The sequence below is a fragment of the Vipera ursinii genome (assembly GCF_947247035.1).
Source record: "Vipera ursinii genome assembly, chromosome: 5".
Lineage (NCBI taxonomy): Eukaryota > Metazoa > Chordata > Lepidosauria > Squamata > Viperidae > Vipera > Vipera ursinii.
The window spans coordinates 72,999,989-73,016,886 of NC_139518.1; the positions used below are offsets into that span (position 1 = coordinate 72,999,989).

Consider the following 16,898-nt stretch of genomic DNA (forward strand, 5'->3'; position numbering starts at 1 on the left):
GTAACTTAACATGTCACCCGGTCCTTTTAGCACCAGAGACATCACTCTGGCTTCATAATCCCCTCAAAAAATTCTTCTTGACAAATATAGACAAGTGACATCATGATAAGTGTGTATGTGTGTATGAGAGAGACTTGGGGGGGATGTGGCAGGGGGAAGAATTCCATTTCCCTACAGAACTATTTATAAGCCCTAGGGCATACTATCGCAAAAATAATTATTTTTTCCATCAGTTGACCTACTTCTTTGTTTATCCACAAAACGAGGGCTGCCTGCCTTGTCTTCTTTTTCCTGGAGTCTGTTGTTCATGTGGAAGCCAGTTATGATAAGGGTGGTATCTGCAGACAGCTGTCTTAATGGACACTGGACAGCCAGCATGACTAGCATTGCTGAACTATTTAGTCACTGCCAAATGGAATGAAGCTCTTGTATTTCATACTGATTCAGATATTCAGTGCCGTTACACCGCAGGACTTTTCTTTTTCCCCTCACCCTCCTTCAACCCACCCCCCACCCCTCCAATTCCTATCCTTGACACTAGATCTGACTAGTTAATATGCCTGGAATGTGAAAACACCTATTGCTGAACTGTTTGGATTCCCAGGTTGGAAGATTATCTCACGCAGAAGAAGTTTTTGCAAAGATATATAAACTAACAGAGCTTGGCATGTCTCAGTCAAGTTGCCTTGGACAGTAAAGGCATCTTTCTTAGGAGGAATACCACACTGCACTATCAGCTTTTGATCAGCCAACAGCCACAATGATGATGCTCCTGGTAGAAGATCTGGTAAGTATCAAACTACCTTGTGTGATAATTTCTTTTAAAGGTGGGCATCACCTCCAGTTCAATAGCATGTGGAGTGAACATCATGTCAAAGGAATTGTATCCCTAAGACAAAATTGATTCTTTGGATAGAAGGTGAATTCATTCTAAGGGAAATTTATATTGGAATGAAAATATCATTTGTGAATGGGTGTGGTCCTTTTAAGCAAACAGAACAAAGAGTCAAAAATCTACTATTTGAATCTCAATTCACATATGAATATGGTCTTAGTTGAGCTGCTGTCCCATAGTTTTTAGCACTACCAACTTTATGTGACAATAATGATAATTGTCCTATGTTAAAAGATTATTATGACTAGTGAAATGATGATGTGTGTAAAATTCTGAAAGCCAATAGGGAAATGTTTTTTTATTGCTGAAATCACTGAAGAAATGATCTATCTTTAGATTAAATACATGTTGTACATTTAATAATAGTAGTTTATGTAGAAATACACCGTAGTGTGGTTTACCTTGCAAACTATTTTTTTTAAAAAAGCTTGGTCTTAAATTTAAGTGCCAACAAAATTTTAAAAAGAGGATATTTATTGTATGCCATCTTTTTACCATATTGAGACTTTCAAAATAGTTCACAAGAAAATACAACAAAACAGTAGGAGTGTGATGGGTTCACAGCTATTAAAGCAGCCCTTGTGATTCAAAGTATTCTCAACTACGCTTACACTATGCCAGGCACACATGTCTGGCTCTGACTCCCATTCCAGACAACACAATAAAGAATTAAAACAGGACTTAAATGACCCAGCTTTAATAGGCCTCTAGTCACCTCTGCTGTTTATGTCTGAGTTATTAATGGTAGCAAATGGCAACGAAGGAATGGAAAGAAAATAGAAGTATTTCTGAAATAGTTGCTTATCTCAAACACTTTAGCTGTAATTATAGCACAACATATTTGTTCTGGCAAATAAGCAAACCCTTTAGCTATTCCACCACTCTGAGTTTAATTTGTCATGGAATGCAGGTATGACAACCTGGATTGTTGCGTATTGGGTCTAGAAAATAAAAAAAAATGAAAGTGTATGGATAAGCCCTGTGTAATTTCCTGAGTGTATTATTATTATTGAATTTAATTGGATTGAACATACTGTGGTTTGACCTGAAAGAGATCTTTCATAAAATGTGGATTTCTATACTTTCAATGTATATATAGTTTGTTAGCGACTCGCAAACAAAGCTGGTGTGGACTCAAGAACAAAGTGGCAAATTTTGTGTAGCCCGGGAATTTTTTCTATTTCTCAAATACAGGGCCTCAATTCTCTTTAAGCTTTTTCTAAGCCAGAAAAGATTTCAAAAGCAGATGGCATAGGAGTCTGTCAGTCTGTAGAGAGTATGGAGGAACAAGGGAGTAAGATATTAAAACACACACACACACACACACACACACACACACACACCACTGCATTCTTGGATGGATTCTCCACCATTTCTCTTCATCCAGCTAAACATAGTCGTGACTAAAACCCACTGGAAGCACCGCGATTTATAGAAGTCACACTGAGTTGTTTCAGTGATTTCACTGAGGTATAGCAATCTCTAACTTTAGCTGCTGCCTACTGTGACTGTTGCGGGCTTGGGTTTTAAATTTAATACAAATGTATTGAGGGCACACATTTTTCCTTCAATATTCTGTATTCTAATTCAAGCTCACTCCCTTTTCTGTCTGTCTGTTCTGAGGCCAGTGCTTAGTTAAAGGTGGCTAGTAATCATACCATCACGACAACAACTGCTTAGTTGAGGCAACTACAGCTAGTCCTCAACTTACAGCAGTTCATTTAGTGACCGTTTGAAGCTACAACGACACTGAAAAAAGTGGCTTATGACCCTTTTCACACTGACGATCTTTGTAGCTTCTTCGTGGTCACGTGATCAAAATTCAGACACTTGCCAACTGGCTCACATTTATGAGGGTTGCAGTGTCCCTGGGGTCATGTGAATCAACTTTTGTGACCTTCTTTCAAGCAAAGTCAACACGGAAGCTGGATTCCCTTAACCAACCATGAAACTAAGTTAACAACTGCAGTGATTCACTTAACTGTGGCAATAAAGGTTGTAAAATGGGGCAAAACTCAGCAATTATCTCACTTGGCAACAGAAATGTTTGGCTCCATTTTGGTCATAAGTCAAGGACAACCTGTAGCATTTCTGGTATTAGTTGATGATCAGCTGCAATACAGCTAAGCAATTGTATGGCTAATTCACATTAATATCTAAAAATCTTTCCTGACATCACTCAAAGCTTCTGGGCTTCCATTGTTGCAGGTCACCCTGCTGCTACAATGGCAAGCATCCTAATGTGAGTGTCAAATGTTGCAACCCAATGCGTCCACAGTCCACAGTGGCAATCAGTCCACAGCTGGAGTCTTCAAACTTGGCAACTTTAAGACTTGTGGACTTCAACTCCCAGAATTCCGGGAGTTGAAGTCCACAAGTCTTAAAGTTGTCAGGTTTGAAGATCCCTGGTCTACAGTTTCTTTACTCAGTCAATACTGTCCTATCTCCAGCCCCATCCCTTTCTGTGTGAGGGAGAACCGCAGGATTGTTTTCTTTTGGATTTCACTATTTCACTGTATGCGTTGTCTTTGTCTCTCAGATTGGTTCAAAACTTAACTATTTTTCTGAATCCACTTAGTCTCTTGATAACTACCCTACTAGTGCTATTTTGTCCTACCTCCCAACAGGTTTGAATAGGCTATTCTTAAGGAATTAATGACAGTCTTCTTGCTTTCCCCCCCCACTCTGGCTCTTTCCAAGCCTCAGTGTCATTTACTTTTCCTTCAGGTTTCTCTTTGGCAATCTGTTGCACCTACTGCTTCCTTTTTTTCAGCATCCTTGCTTCTGAATACCCTGATGATTAACTTTTCCCACAAATACTTGTTTGCAGATATACTATTGCACTCAGTAGTACAGTTTCATGCTTTCTTACCAGCTTGCTTACCATTTCCTCAAGGCTTTGCCTGTCATGACAATCTTGGGACATTGATTTCACTTTTTTTTGTCAACAAGTTCTTTCTGTGGTTGTACAATCTGTTTTTTTATAAGTTTTCTCCATGTCTTGGTTTGTCAGGGACAACCTTTTGAAACGCTAATCTTAAGACACATGTTTTCTTTGATAGATGACAGGTAAAAAGACAGAAGGTAGAGAAACGGGGGACTTCCTTCCGGAAGACTTCAGAGATGGAGAATATGAAGCTACAGTGAGATTAGAGAAACAAGAAGACCTGAAGACAGTCATTGATCCCTCAGTAACACAGCGCAGTCTGACTTATAAAGAAGAGAAGGAGCTGCAAGCTGAGGTAAAATCGTGAGTTTTTATCTATCTTCTGGGAATATATCAGCATTGTTTTGATTTACTGTTGTTCTCTACTTATGATCATATTTGAACAAGCCTACATGGTCTGGTAGCACTATGCTGGATCAGGATTTATTATTTATTTATTTATTTATTATTTATTTATTTATTTATTTATTTATTTATTTATTTATTTATTTATTTATTTATTTATTTAAACTTATATGCCGTCCTTCTCCCTAAGGACTCAGGGAGGTGCACAACAATAAAAATTAAAAACATAAAATATAAAATTTAAAAAAGAATTAAACAATAAATACAATAATTAAATGACAATTTAAAAACCAGTAAAAAGCTAATTAAAACCGTAGTCATTCCAGGCCCGCTTGTTGGAACAACCACATCTTCAGGTCACGGTGGAAGGACCGAAGGCCAGGGGTCGTCTGCAGCTCCGGGGGCAATTCATTCCAGAGGGTCGGTGCACCCACAGAGAAGGCTCTCCCCCTGGGGGTCACCAGCCGGCATTGCCTGGCCGACGGCACCCTGAGGAGGCTGACTCTGTGGGAGCAAACCGGGCGATGGGAGGTTGACAATGGCAACAAGTGGTCTCGCAAGGATTAGGAAAAAAATGTTCAGTCAACCGTAATTTTAATGAGGAAACCAGGAATTTGACTCTTGAAAAAAATTAAAAGGATGAGCTTTTAAGAATCCCTGGGGTGTGCCTAGTCTTTGCATTTGTAATGTAACACAATTTCATTTTCAAGTTGGGGAAATTTTGTTTTGAAAATCTGAACAATGACTACTGCTCATGGAGCATCAGATAAGATTGACCACAGAAACTATATGATACTGGTCCATATGTGTATCATTCAAAACACTCCTCAGATGCTATAGGTGGTGGCAGGTTTATTTGCTTTCTTATCTACTTACCTATAAAAAAGAATATCAGATTAGAAAATTCAAATGTTTGTAGTTCTGCTCCTAACATACAGCAAATGATTGTTTGAGTACCCTTATCCAAAACAAACAAACATACAAACAAACCAAATCTCACTGGGACAATCTTCCTCAAACTAGCATCCTCTAGACCAGGTATGTCAAACTGCCGGCCCATGGGCCAGATGCATCATACTGAAACCGTGCCCACCCCATTGCCGGCAACAGGGAAAAAGTCACGATACATCATGCAACATCATGTGACATCATGAGTTTGACATGCCTGCTCTAGACATATTGGCTCAGAACATTTCAGAGGTCCCAAGAGAATGGAACTCAAGAAATTGATGTCCCAACAGATCTGCAGGATGATGAGATAGAGAGAGACTAAAGCTTTTAGTAGCAAATCATCAGACTAGATCTTAAATGGAAAAAATTGTTGGAAGAAAATATCCCACTGATTTACAGATGTAACTGATATTGCTCCTGATTTAATGTTAATGATCATAATGTTAATCATAATCAATAATGTCTGAACCCATGGCAAAGGATCTGATATGCTCCCCTTGGATAGATTCAGGAGCATTAGTACAGAAAAACCGATCAGGATTTGTGTATATGTTAGTCTACTGTCCCTCTGAGAATGCACAGGAATCAGCTTTTATGTTGTTTAGTTATTTATTGTATTAAATCAATTTACATGGACACCCAATCAACATGCAACATAGGATGGCACACACAATTTAAACAGCAAAGAGCAACTTGAAAAAGACAGTGAAACTTTTTTTGTGCTAGAGGTACAATAATTTTAAACAGCCTTGAGCAGTTGGAAACAAATTAAATGAATACAAAATCTTTTGACCTAGTGTCTGGGTTAACATAGTAGATAAGATCTCCAGATCCTTCCAAAAGGCAGGCAGGGTGGGAGCCGTCTAAATCTGAGGGGGAATGCTCTTCCATAAGGCAGGCATGTCAATCAAGTAGGCTTCTGGGTGCTTGCTACATGACACTGTTTAGGTGAGAAGATCCAGAACAGATGTTCTCAAGTGGACAAACTTATTCAGAAACATGTTCACCCCGCAAGTAACCAAGTCTTGTGGCATGAAGGACTTTAATGGGTTACATTATAGATCAAATTGAGAAGTGTATTGATTCAGCCAAATGATATTTGGCTAGAACATGCTCCTGAAATTCTCCTGCTAGTCCTTCAAAGGTAAGATCTGTAGATGAGTAAGCAGCAACAATCTGTTACATGATGCATTTATGAGTTACTTGAGAACCATTTAGGAGTATGTTGTGTCTGCTTTAAAAACAAGCTGACACATCTTTCTTACAGGGTAGCAGCTCAAGTGATTTTTCACAAGGTGTTAATGAGTGCAACATCAAGTGACAACCTATTCCACAATGTAAAATAGTTATTGCACCAATGGCCCCTTTGCATCTTTTCCTTTGGAAGATGATTCTTGATCAACTAATTTCACGACTACATAGACAAGTCCACACAATTTTCTCAACAGCATTTTCAGAATTGGCTTGCCCTTGTTTTCTTCTTAAGGCTGAGAGAGAAGGACTGCCCAAAGTCACCCAGCTGGCTTTGTGCCTAAACCAGGATTAGTCCACATGAGTCTCTCGCTTTAAAGTCTAACACCTTGACCCAATATAGACCAAACTGGCTCTCAGCTCTCCCTCTAGATTCCCCACAAAAGCTACTCTTACCACAACTTTTTATAGAGTAAGTTTATCCATGCAATCAAGTATTCAACCTTCTAATCTAATGTATTTAGTGATGCATTTATTAGCAGTGCAGATGCACTATTCCTGATTACAAGTATAATTATTGTACAAGACCTCATGTCCAACACTCTCTTTACTGAGATCTCAGGAAAAAAAAATCACTTTCAGAAACAAAATCCATGGTTGTTTCTAGTTCTCAAGGCTATTTTCTGTGCATGCCTATTGACAACATAGCTTTTAAAATCTGCACTCCTGCACATCAGCTGCACACCTAAGCATATGACTAGTGAGCTTAAGAAATTCAAATAAAAAAACCGAGTAATCTCACCTGCCAAGACACAATTAAAACGGACGCAACCATTGGATTCCTTTAGAGAAATGTGCTCATTGAACACTATGAGATGTAATTGCTGGACGCTGCCCTGGAGCATCAGCGAGGCAGGGGAGAGATAGGGATAGTAAAAGAAATCAAGAGGGAATGAATCCTTTCCTCCTTTTAACATAGTTGGAAATGCTTGAGAATTCTTGACAGTTGTATGTTGATAATACTGTATACTGCATTTCTTTCAGGACAATCAAATGCAAACCATCTTACTGTATTGTTCATTCCTTTTGTCCAGCTCAAAAAAAAGAAACTAGAGGCGAGAACAAAACTTGAAAATTTGGAAGACCTTGAAAAAATCATCACTCTGAAGAAAAGGAAAAAAGTTAAGAAGGTCAAAGTGCTGGTTGACAAGGAGCCTGAGCAAGAAGTTATAGTACGTTCAAGTGACAAAGTATTTTAATTTCTTCTGTTCTGCATTTAGTGGCATCCCCCAATAATGATGATCTCTTTCTGTTCTGTATCAGACAGGACCTGTAGATGTCCCCACGTTTTTAAAAGCTGCCTTGGAGAACAAAATGGCAGTGATTGAAAAATACTTAGCAGACAAAGGGGATCCAGATGCTTGTGATGAGGTATGTTGGCTTTGATCGATTTCTGTACCATTTGTTTGATCATAGTTGAACAGTTTCCCCCAAAGGATACTAGAAGCTGTAGCTCAATGGATTGTTGCCTTTGAAACATCCTCAGCTTTCTACCTCCAGTTTCCAGGTTTTTCTGGGAGGGGAGAAAACAACTTACAAAATAGTTTTAAAGTGTCATTTTCTTAGAGTGTAATCCAGTCTTTCTTCCACCAATACTGCAAAAAAAAAAATCTGACTTAAGCATATACATCCAATAGCAGTTCAGCAGTTCCAAAAAAGTTCCACATCCGTTTGCACTATTCAGGTGATCCTGAAGGCCCAGATAAAACTCCAAGTGGCCTCAATGGCTCTCAGAAAGAGTGCAAATGACCAGATGACTGCAAGGAATATAAAATCTTCCATTCCTCACCATTCAGTCAGAACTGAAGAAGCTTCTTGGATGAGAAGCAAAACATCTTCAAGGAAAAACAAAGAAAGTCTAGTTGCCTCTTGAAAAAGCACCTTAGCAACTGCTTCCATAGACAGTTACATCCAATATTTAATATTTTTCTCTCCTCTCTCTTTCTCTCCCCTCCCCCCCAGTAATTCTATGGGCCAGATCTCTCCACATTTTCTGATGTTGCACTTCTTCTTTGATTTCTTCTATGCTCTGGCTGGTGTCATACATATGAACACACAATCTAGATGGAAATACTTAGTTAATATTAGGCTGATCCAGAAAGCTAAACAGTGTTACCTCTGCTAGTATTTATATGATGGATCCTCAGGAAATCTGAGGGCTATAGGTTAGAAAATCACCAGGACAAAGAGGGAGGGAGAAATAATGCTTTAAATTTTTTTTAAAGCAGTTGTTTATTATTGATTGTGCTACCTATCTTTCAATTGACAGTACAAGCGTACAGCCTTGCACAGGGCATGCTCACAAGGACATTTGGCAATTGTGGAAAAGTTAGTGGCAGCTGGGGCTCAACTTGAATTCCAAGATATGGTAAGCAGAAACTGCATGCATTAATGCTGTTCTTCACAAATACGTAAAGCACCTGACAGAATTATGAGAAAGAATTATGAATTATGAGAAAGGGAAGGAGCCCATTTGCCTGTCCATCATTATTTTTAATAGGATATGCTAACACAAAGAAAGAGACAGAATTAACATATCATCTGGCCTCCTGGTGTCCTATGGTGGTGGTGGTGGTGGTGGGCATGTCTTTAAAATTAACTTGACTATGAACGAAGCCGTAGGGACGCGGTGGCTCAGTGGGTTAGGATGCTGAGCTTGTGAATCAGAAGGTCAGCAGTTTGGCGGGTTGAATCCTGAGTACCACTTAACAGAGTGAGCGCCTGTTACCCGTCCCAGCTTCTGCCAACCTAGCAGTTCAAAAGCACATAAAAATGCAAGTAGAAAAATAGGGACCACTACGGTGGGAGGGTAACAGCGTTCCGTGAGCCTTTGGCATCTAGTCATGCCGGCCACATGACCACGAAGACATCCTCAGACAAGCGCTGGCTCTTCGGCTTTGAAACGTAGATGAGCACCGGCCCCTAGAGTCGGAAATGACTAGCACGCATGCGTGGGGGAACCTTTACCTTTAATGAACGAAGCCACACTGGGACTTTGTTTCATTCATACTCTCAGTCACATCAAGCCAACATTTGTAGACAACAAACCCTCCTCTCAAGTTAACTTTCCAGTTGACAGGACGAAGTGAGCCGGATAAGAGGTGTGAGTTGTTTGGCGTGGGGCCAGCAGATAAGACTCCACCCCTGCTATTCATTTGAGTAATGCATACCTCTGGTCAGATGTAATTGCTAAGGAGACTGTTGTTTACTGCACTGTGCAATTTATAAAGGGGACTTCATGACAAGTTGCCATCTAGGGGTATGCTTCTGCTGCAATGATACACACATGACTTCCTTGGCCTCCATGCCAAGTTAAGTGCTTCTAGTCAAGTGCTAGGGGTTTCTGACCTATTGCCTGTGTGATTAAATTAGTCCAAGAGAAATTAAACTTATCCAGAGAGCACCAAAGGTGGGGGGACTGTAGCTTAATAATCAAAGGTATGTTTTTTATAGAGAACTAGATGAAGAAAGGCATTTGTTTTAGACACTAAGAAGTAATACAGGAAGTCCTCGACTTATAACAATTCACCTAATGACCGTTTGAAGCTAAAACAGCACTGAAAAAAGCAACATGGCCATTTTTCACACTTATGACAGTTGCACCCTGGGGTCACATGATTTACATTCAGATGCTTGACAACCGACTCACATTTACAACGGTTGCAGTGTCCTGGGGTCATGTGATCACCTTTCTGACAAGCAAAGTCAATGGGGAAACCAGATTCACTTAACAAATGTGTTACCAATTTAGGAACTGGGATGATTCATTTAACAAATGTGGCAAGGAAAGTCGTAAAATGGGGCAAAACTCACTTAACAAATTTCTCACTTAGCAACATAAACTTTGGGCTCAATTGTGGTCGTAAGTTGAGGACTACCTGTAGCTACTAGTCAAAACAGAAAATAGTAACCTGGAATAAAGCTGTTCCTCAATGAGCACAGCTTAATCAAGTTTTGGTCACTAGGAATTACTGTTTATATTCAGGAGTCACCATGATCTTAGAATGATCGTCTCCTTTGTCTTAACCTGTTGACCTGTGTCCAGAAAAATCTGGATTTTTTTTATTGAAAGAACTTTCAGCTTTAGTTAATCTCTGAGTCCAGGAACCTGAAAAGTTTTTGCCAATCGAAAGGATGACCAGCCAAGAGCCTGTATGCTTTTAAAACAGGTCTGCGCTTTCATGATTCCTACATTATTATTGTCATCTCCTGTCTTTTGTTTCTTCTGATGTAGCTCGAATCAACGGCGATCCACTGGACGTGTCGAGGCGGAAATGTAGAAGTCCTGAAATTCCTCTTAAACAAAGGGATAAACAGAAATGCCAAAGACAAGGTATTTTATGATAATTGTCCTGTAAATTTGGTTTAGGGAAGATATGAATCTGGAAACCTGCTTGTATGAAATTCTCTTGTCCATCCAAGTTTATTGTCTAGTTATGGATTATGCTTTTCCCCACTTTTTCCTTTCCACTAGTTGCTCAGCAGTCCTTTGCATGTGGCAGTAAGGACAGGCCAATATGAATGTGGAGAACACCTCATTGCATGTGAAGCAGATCTGAATGCCAAAGACAGAGTAAGTATACTATCTCCTTCCTTGGTAACAGATAGAATAGGTGGTGTTAGCATGCCCACCAGAAGGCAATACTAAACAAAAAGAACCTAATGGTGGCCTTTTGTGCTTGTAAAAGTGGACCACAAATTATTCAAATATAAAGGAAGAGAGTTGAATAGTACTCCATGAGTACCATTAGTAGAGGTGACTATCAACCAAACAGCCACTTTGTATATTTTATGCCAGGGGCATGAATTTTTAGTAGAGGTAAGCTTGCATCCATAGCTGAGCCAGAATTTCGATTGTAAGTCATTGTGATTGTAAGGCAAGGCACCTATTATGTCAGTAAATCTGTTGAATAAGGGACTAAATGTCTGAAAGTGAAGATGTTCACCCCATATTTCTGTCCACTGCCTGACCCAAAGCCATATTCCCCCAAGTTGTAGCACACCCATAACTGTATAGAAACTAAGCTTATGAACCAACTTGTTTTTCAGAGGTAGAAAGCATTCCCTTAGCTCTTTGTCTAGATTACATGCCGTTCGTGAATTTCTCATAATTTATGAAGCCGATGTTAGTTTACACAGTGTTTAGCACAGTGATGCAGGCTAAGTAAAGGCATATCTACATCTGCCTACTTGTTCTCTCTCTATAGGAATTCTAGCTACTTAAGGAATGGCAGTGTTCTTTTATAACAGGATAGCAACAGTGTTTAGGATGCCCTTCTAACCAATCATTCCAACTCAGTGCCATGATTTCATCTCTCTTTTATAATAGCTTTTGGTTGCATTTTTTTTGTTAAGCATTGTCAAAATTGTGCATGACCAGCCTCCAAGACCGTCATATGCAAATTTCGTTCTTTCTCCTAGGAGGGTGATGCTCCAATGCATGATGCTGTGAGATTAAACCGATATAAAATGATTCGACTTCTGATTCTCTATGGGGCTAACCTGAATGTAAAGAACATTGTAAGTTCCTCCTTTTTGCAATTCCTCCCCTCCCCTCACTGTTGCGAAACTGAAGTCACGTAGAAGCGCCGAGTTGAAATCAGACAATATAGACACATTGAAATCAATTGTATTTATAGTAACTGTGATTCAGTCTAGTCTCATTTACTGCATCTATTTTAAATATGATGGATCAAGTCCACAAATTGCAAATTACATGTCAGATTATGCTCATTACTAACAAACTGCAAAATGAATACATTGCAAGGCTTCTCCCGCCCCAAAACATCTTCCTACTGTTTTGAAATATATTTTTCTGTTCATTTTTATTCCAAATGATTCTAACGTTATATTCAGAGGAGAACTTAATACAGGCTATTTCAAAGACGGAATTCAATGCTACAGATAGTCCTCGACTTATGGCCAGTTGACTCGAAAATGTTGATTTTGCTAAGCCAGACGGTGATTGAGTTTTGCCCCATTTTATGACCTTTCTTGCCACAACTGTTAAGTGAATCACTGCAGCTGTGAAGCTAGTAACACGGTCGTTAAGTGAGTCTGGCTTCCCCATTGACTCTGCTTGTCAGTAGGTCACAAAAGGGGATCCTGGGACGCTACAACCCTCATAAATATGAGCCAGTTGCCCGGCATCTGAATTTTGACCACGTGACCACGGGGGGGGGGGGAAACGCTGCAACGGCTGTGTGAAAAACAGGCATATGTCACTTTTTTTCAGTGCCGTTGTAACTTTGAACGCTCACTAAATGACCTGTTGTAAGTTGAGGGCTACCTGCATTTTGTGGAGGGAAGCAATGACTAGATTCCTACAAGAGGATGGCATGATTTGGGCAAATCATGCCAGATCTGGGGTGCAACACCCACCCACCCCCCGCCTAACCTCATGAAGCTATTTGGCTTTGAAACTAAAAAGGTGCTTCAGAGGGGACGTTTGTTTCCGGTTAGCACCTCCTTAGGGGAGCAACCCTTTTCATGGTCTGGCATTCCCTGGAGAAACATAGTTGGAGAAGCACAAAAATTCTGTAATAGATTCGCCACGCACGACTGCTACCTGTTCAAATGTCCATTTTCCTGGGAATTCACTACCATAAATAAAAAATGACACGGTTCCCTTAAGGAGGTACCAACAGCTGCAGTGTACACGTCTCTTCTGAAGTACTTTCTCATTCCATCTCGTTTATAAACCGGGATTTCTGCACTATTTATTTGTTAAGGTGGCTTTCGTTAGGGCTGCAGATTTTAAACAGAATGTGCAACCCAAAGCGGAACTCTGGACCTCCAAACTCATTTATAAAGCTGGAAACATCTCATAGAAATTTATCCTAAAACTAATTGAAACCACTGCAGGAAGACATGCTTGCAAAATGAGTAAAAGAAGTCCCTTCCCCCCACCCCATTTGATGTCCTTCCATATCGCAGTGCCTCACTGCCTTTCTGGATTTGAGCATTTATGCAGGTGGGTCTGGTTCTTTGGGGCAAATATAGGCAACTGAATAAAATAGTTTTAAAAAATGATTTAAGTAGGCAGATTTATGAGAAAACAATTAGATTTTCTGCTGGATACCACTGGTAGGATCTGGATTGACCATCTGGAACAGAAGGTATCCTTTTGTGGTATTTTGATTAGCCCTAATAAAGATACTATCTTTATTGTGGATTTTGAGTGAAGTATAGGTGATAGATCAGGGGTTCTCAACCTTGGCGACTTTAAGACTTGTGGACTTCAACTCCCAGAATTCCTCAGCCAGCTTTCCACAAGTCTTAAAATTGCCAAGGTTGGAGACCCCTGTGATAGATCGAATAAGAATTTATGGCAAAGCTACAGCACATACTACTATATGTGCTGGAAGCACATTCGTTGTTCAGATAGGGCTCCACATTAGCATGAATTTTAGAAGTGTGAAACACCTATCTTCTTGAACAAGTTTACTCAAACAACGTGACCAGACATATCACAGCTCTCTCTCATTTTGCCCTACAAGCAATTGATCAAGTCCAAAAAATAAAAGCTAGCAAAAATCACGTTCCAAGAAATATAATCACGTTTTCTTGACTGTCTTGCATAGGAAGGGAAAACTCCAATGGATCTTGTGCTACAGTGGCAAAACGGCACCAAGGAAATCTTCAACAACCTGAAGGAGAATGCTTATAAGAGTTCTCCCATAGATACATTCTGAAGATCAGACTCAAAGCTTCAGTGAATGACTGTTTCTTTGCAGATGGCACAATTATCAGCATAAAGAACAATGTGAAGAATAGTTCCTTGATACGTGATGCCATCTTGCCTGATCGAGCTAGTGTTTTGCTTTTGGAATAACTCTGAGGACAAAAGGTTCAAAGGCACAGCTTGAGTGTTACAATTCCATTGATTTCAAGGGTTTTTTTAATTTATTCCTATTTATATATTGTATTCCATTCTTCCCTTTTTCTTGGATGAAGTTTCTTTGTTGTTGTTTCTCTGCTGATCTTTCAAAAAGTCACGTTGATACTAGTTGTAGGTTACTAAAATGATAATCAGCCAAGAGCATTTATACAAGACAATCACGTTTCTGAATGTATTAGCAACTTCACAACAAGCTTCTCTCTCCCTAACTTAACTCCATTGTAATTAATTTTAAGTGTCACCCAACCTTTCTGCTGAATTGCTATTATCAGAGTAAACTGTTAAAGCCAAGAGTGGGGGCTGGAGAACAGAGGTATGGAAAGCAATGAAATTAGAAAGGAACAGTGGAAGTAGAATGAAAAAGGAACAGATCTGGTATTTTTTAAAGTTTATTAAGAAGAGTAGACCAGTTTTACCCAAAATAGTGGAAAATGAACTACAAAGTTCAAATCAGAAAGTTACATAAAGGAAGGTATTGAAGTGAATTAGAAGAAAATGCAGTTATTTTTACATGCTCAGTAATGTAAGAAAAGTTCTGTATATTTATATGGCTTTTTATGTACATTTTGTATTAAATTCCCTTTAAGATTTAAATAAGAGAATGGCTTGTTCTGCTTGAATTTGTCTGAAGATTATTATGTTCCATCAGCTAACAAAAAAATGCTTTCCAATTCTCAGATAAGCGTTAAGAGGTTATAAACAGTTAAAACTATGACAAATCTTTATCTTCTCAAATCAAATTGCCAATACTCAAAATTACTGACACTGATTGGATCAATACTTTTGCACCAAACTATGATACCATTTGTTTAGCTCTGGCTTAGTATTTGGGGTCAATTATGGTACTATTGTCAAGGTTTCGACTGACAAACCCAACTGAGCAAGCACCGAGACAATCCAATCTCTTAATACAAAACTTTATTGAGTACATTGTTTTGGCACAGATGAAAGCAAAACCAGCTATGGTCATTTCCTGCACAAACCACTATAATTAAATTATAGAATCCTCCCTCCCCTTATTAGTGCTGGTCACATGGTCTAATTGAGTGTCAAAATATTGTTATGAGAAAGTGTCTCTGTGGGTTTGCAAACACCTGCTGAAACGTCCTTGGTTCATACGGGCTGACTTCTTATTGTTTGGAGCCTGCATTCCATTTCCCACTCTCCTCTCCCCTAGTGCATTGGCAAGCGGGGAAGCATGAACAAAGCCCATGGTGTTACATGAACAAAGCCCATGGTGTTGCATTCAGCAATTAAAGTTTAAGTAAACCATGGCTTGCCACCATGATACTAAATACTGTTGAGTCTCTGTGTTTGGTCCTCCTTCTCTCTGTAATTATGAATGGTGAAATCCCACAGCAGTTTTGAATGGGTGCTGAATGAAAGCAGACTGAATGCAGGATGACCGGTAACCACTGTGAAAGCAGCATGTCGAGGTGGTATGGCCATACGCAAGGCATGAATGTATTTAACTGAATATGTAGGTTGAGATGCTAGATCAATAGAAATTGCAGCTCTATGGAGTTGATGAGATCCTCAAAAGGAGAGAAAAAGGCAATGTATGGCAGTGGAGGAAAGATGGTTTGCAATGAAAGAAACATACAGAAGGATATACAGTAATTGAAGATGTTGGCATATGCTAGAGTTAACTTTCCTTTTCTATCTGCTGTTGTTTCTTTATTTCTTTCTTTCTTTATTAATTTAATTTATATACCGCCCTTCTCCCAGGGGACTCAGGGCGGTGAACAGGGCAATACATAAAAACTAGATACAAAAATTAAAATTATTAAAACATGATTAAACAATGCCCATAAAATTAATACAAATTTAAAATTTTAGTCGTTTATAAAAATCCCACCCCGTCCCATCAGGCCAGGCCAGCTTGTTTAAAGAGATGGGTTTTAAGATCGCGCCGGAAGGAGCGGAGATCAGGCGCCATCCGGAGCTCAACCGGAAGATGGTTCCATAAATCCAGTGCACCCACAGAGAACGCCCTCCCCCTGGGGGCCACCAGTCGGCATTCTTTGACCGGTGGCACCCTGAGGAGGCCCTCTCTGTGGGAGCGTACTGGGCGGAGGGAAGTTGACGCCGGCTGCAGGTGCTCCCCAAGGTATTCCGGACCCATGCCATGAAGGGCTTTGTAGGTCATTACCAACACCTTGAACCTCACCCGGAAGACAACTGGCAGCCAATGCAGCTCGCGGAGCAAAGGTGTGACATGGGAGTATCGGGAAACTCCCAGTACAACTCTCGCGGCTGCATTCTGTACCAGTTGGAGCCTCCGAGTGGTCTTCAAGGGTAGCCCCATGTAGAGAGCGTTGCAGTAATCAAGACGAGAGGTCACGAGTGACCGTACGTAAGGCATCCCGGTCTAGATAGGGCCGCAACTGGCGCACCAGGCGAACCTGGGCGAAGGCCCCCCTAGTCACAGCTACAATATGGTCTTCTAAGGAGAGTTGTGAATCTAGGAGGACTCCCAAGTTGTGAGTCCTATCTACAGGAGGTAATGATTCACCCCCCATAGTGAGGGGTGGGATATCCTGAATATCCCGAGATGCCGGTACGCACAGCCACTCAGTCTTGTCAGGGTTGAGTCGAAGGTATTTGGT

At 40.1% G+C, this 16,898-nt stretch overlaps 1 protein-coding gene across 1 annotated transcript; it reads left to right on the plus strand.

The window, feature by feature from the left end:
- Positions 1 to 525: 525 nt before the first annotated feature.
- ANKRD1 (ankyrin repeat domain 1) lies at positions 526 to 15,972 on the plus strand. The gene is made up of 9 exons (XM_083363512.1): positions 526 to 787; positions 3,958 to 4,137; positions 7,424 to 7,561; positions 7,653 to 7,760; positions 8,659 to 8,757; positions 10,624 to 10,722; positions 10,864 to 10,962; positions 11,811 to 11,909; positions 13,973 to 15,972. Exons 1-9 carry the CDS (start codon positions 761 to 763, stop codon positions 14,081 to 14,083), a joined length of 960 nt encoding a protein of 319 aa, XP_083219638.1. The 5' UTR covers positions 526 to 760; the 3' UTR covers positions 14,084 to 15,972.
- The last annotated feature ends 926 nt before the right edge of the window (positions 15,973 to 16,898 follow it).

Excerpts from the sequence above, each read along its gene's own strand:
- ANKRD1 (XM_083363512.1), top strand. The coding sequence starts at position 761 with ATGATGATGCTCCTGGTAGAAGATCTG. Across the intron at positions 10,963-11,810 it reads ATCTGAATGCCAAAGACAGA|GAGGGTGATGCTCCAATGCA; the intron begins GTAAGTATACTA and ends TCTTTCTCCTAG. Across the intron at positions 11,910-13,972 it reads ACCTGAATGTAAAGAACATT|GAAGGGAAAACTCCAATGGA; the intron begins GTAAGTTCCTCC and ends TGTCTTGCATAG.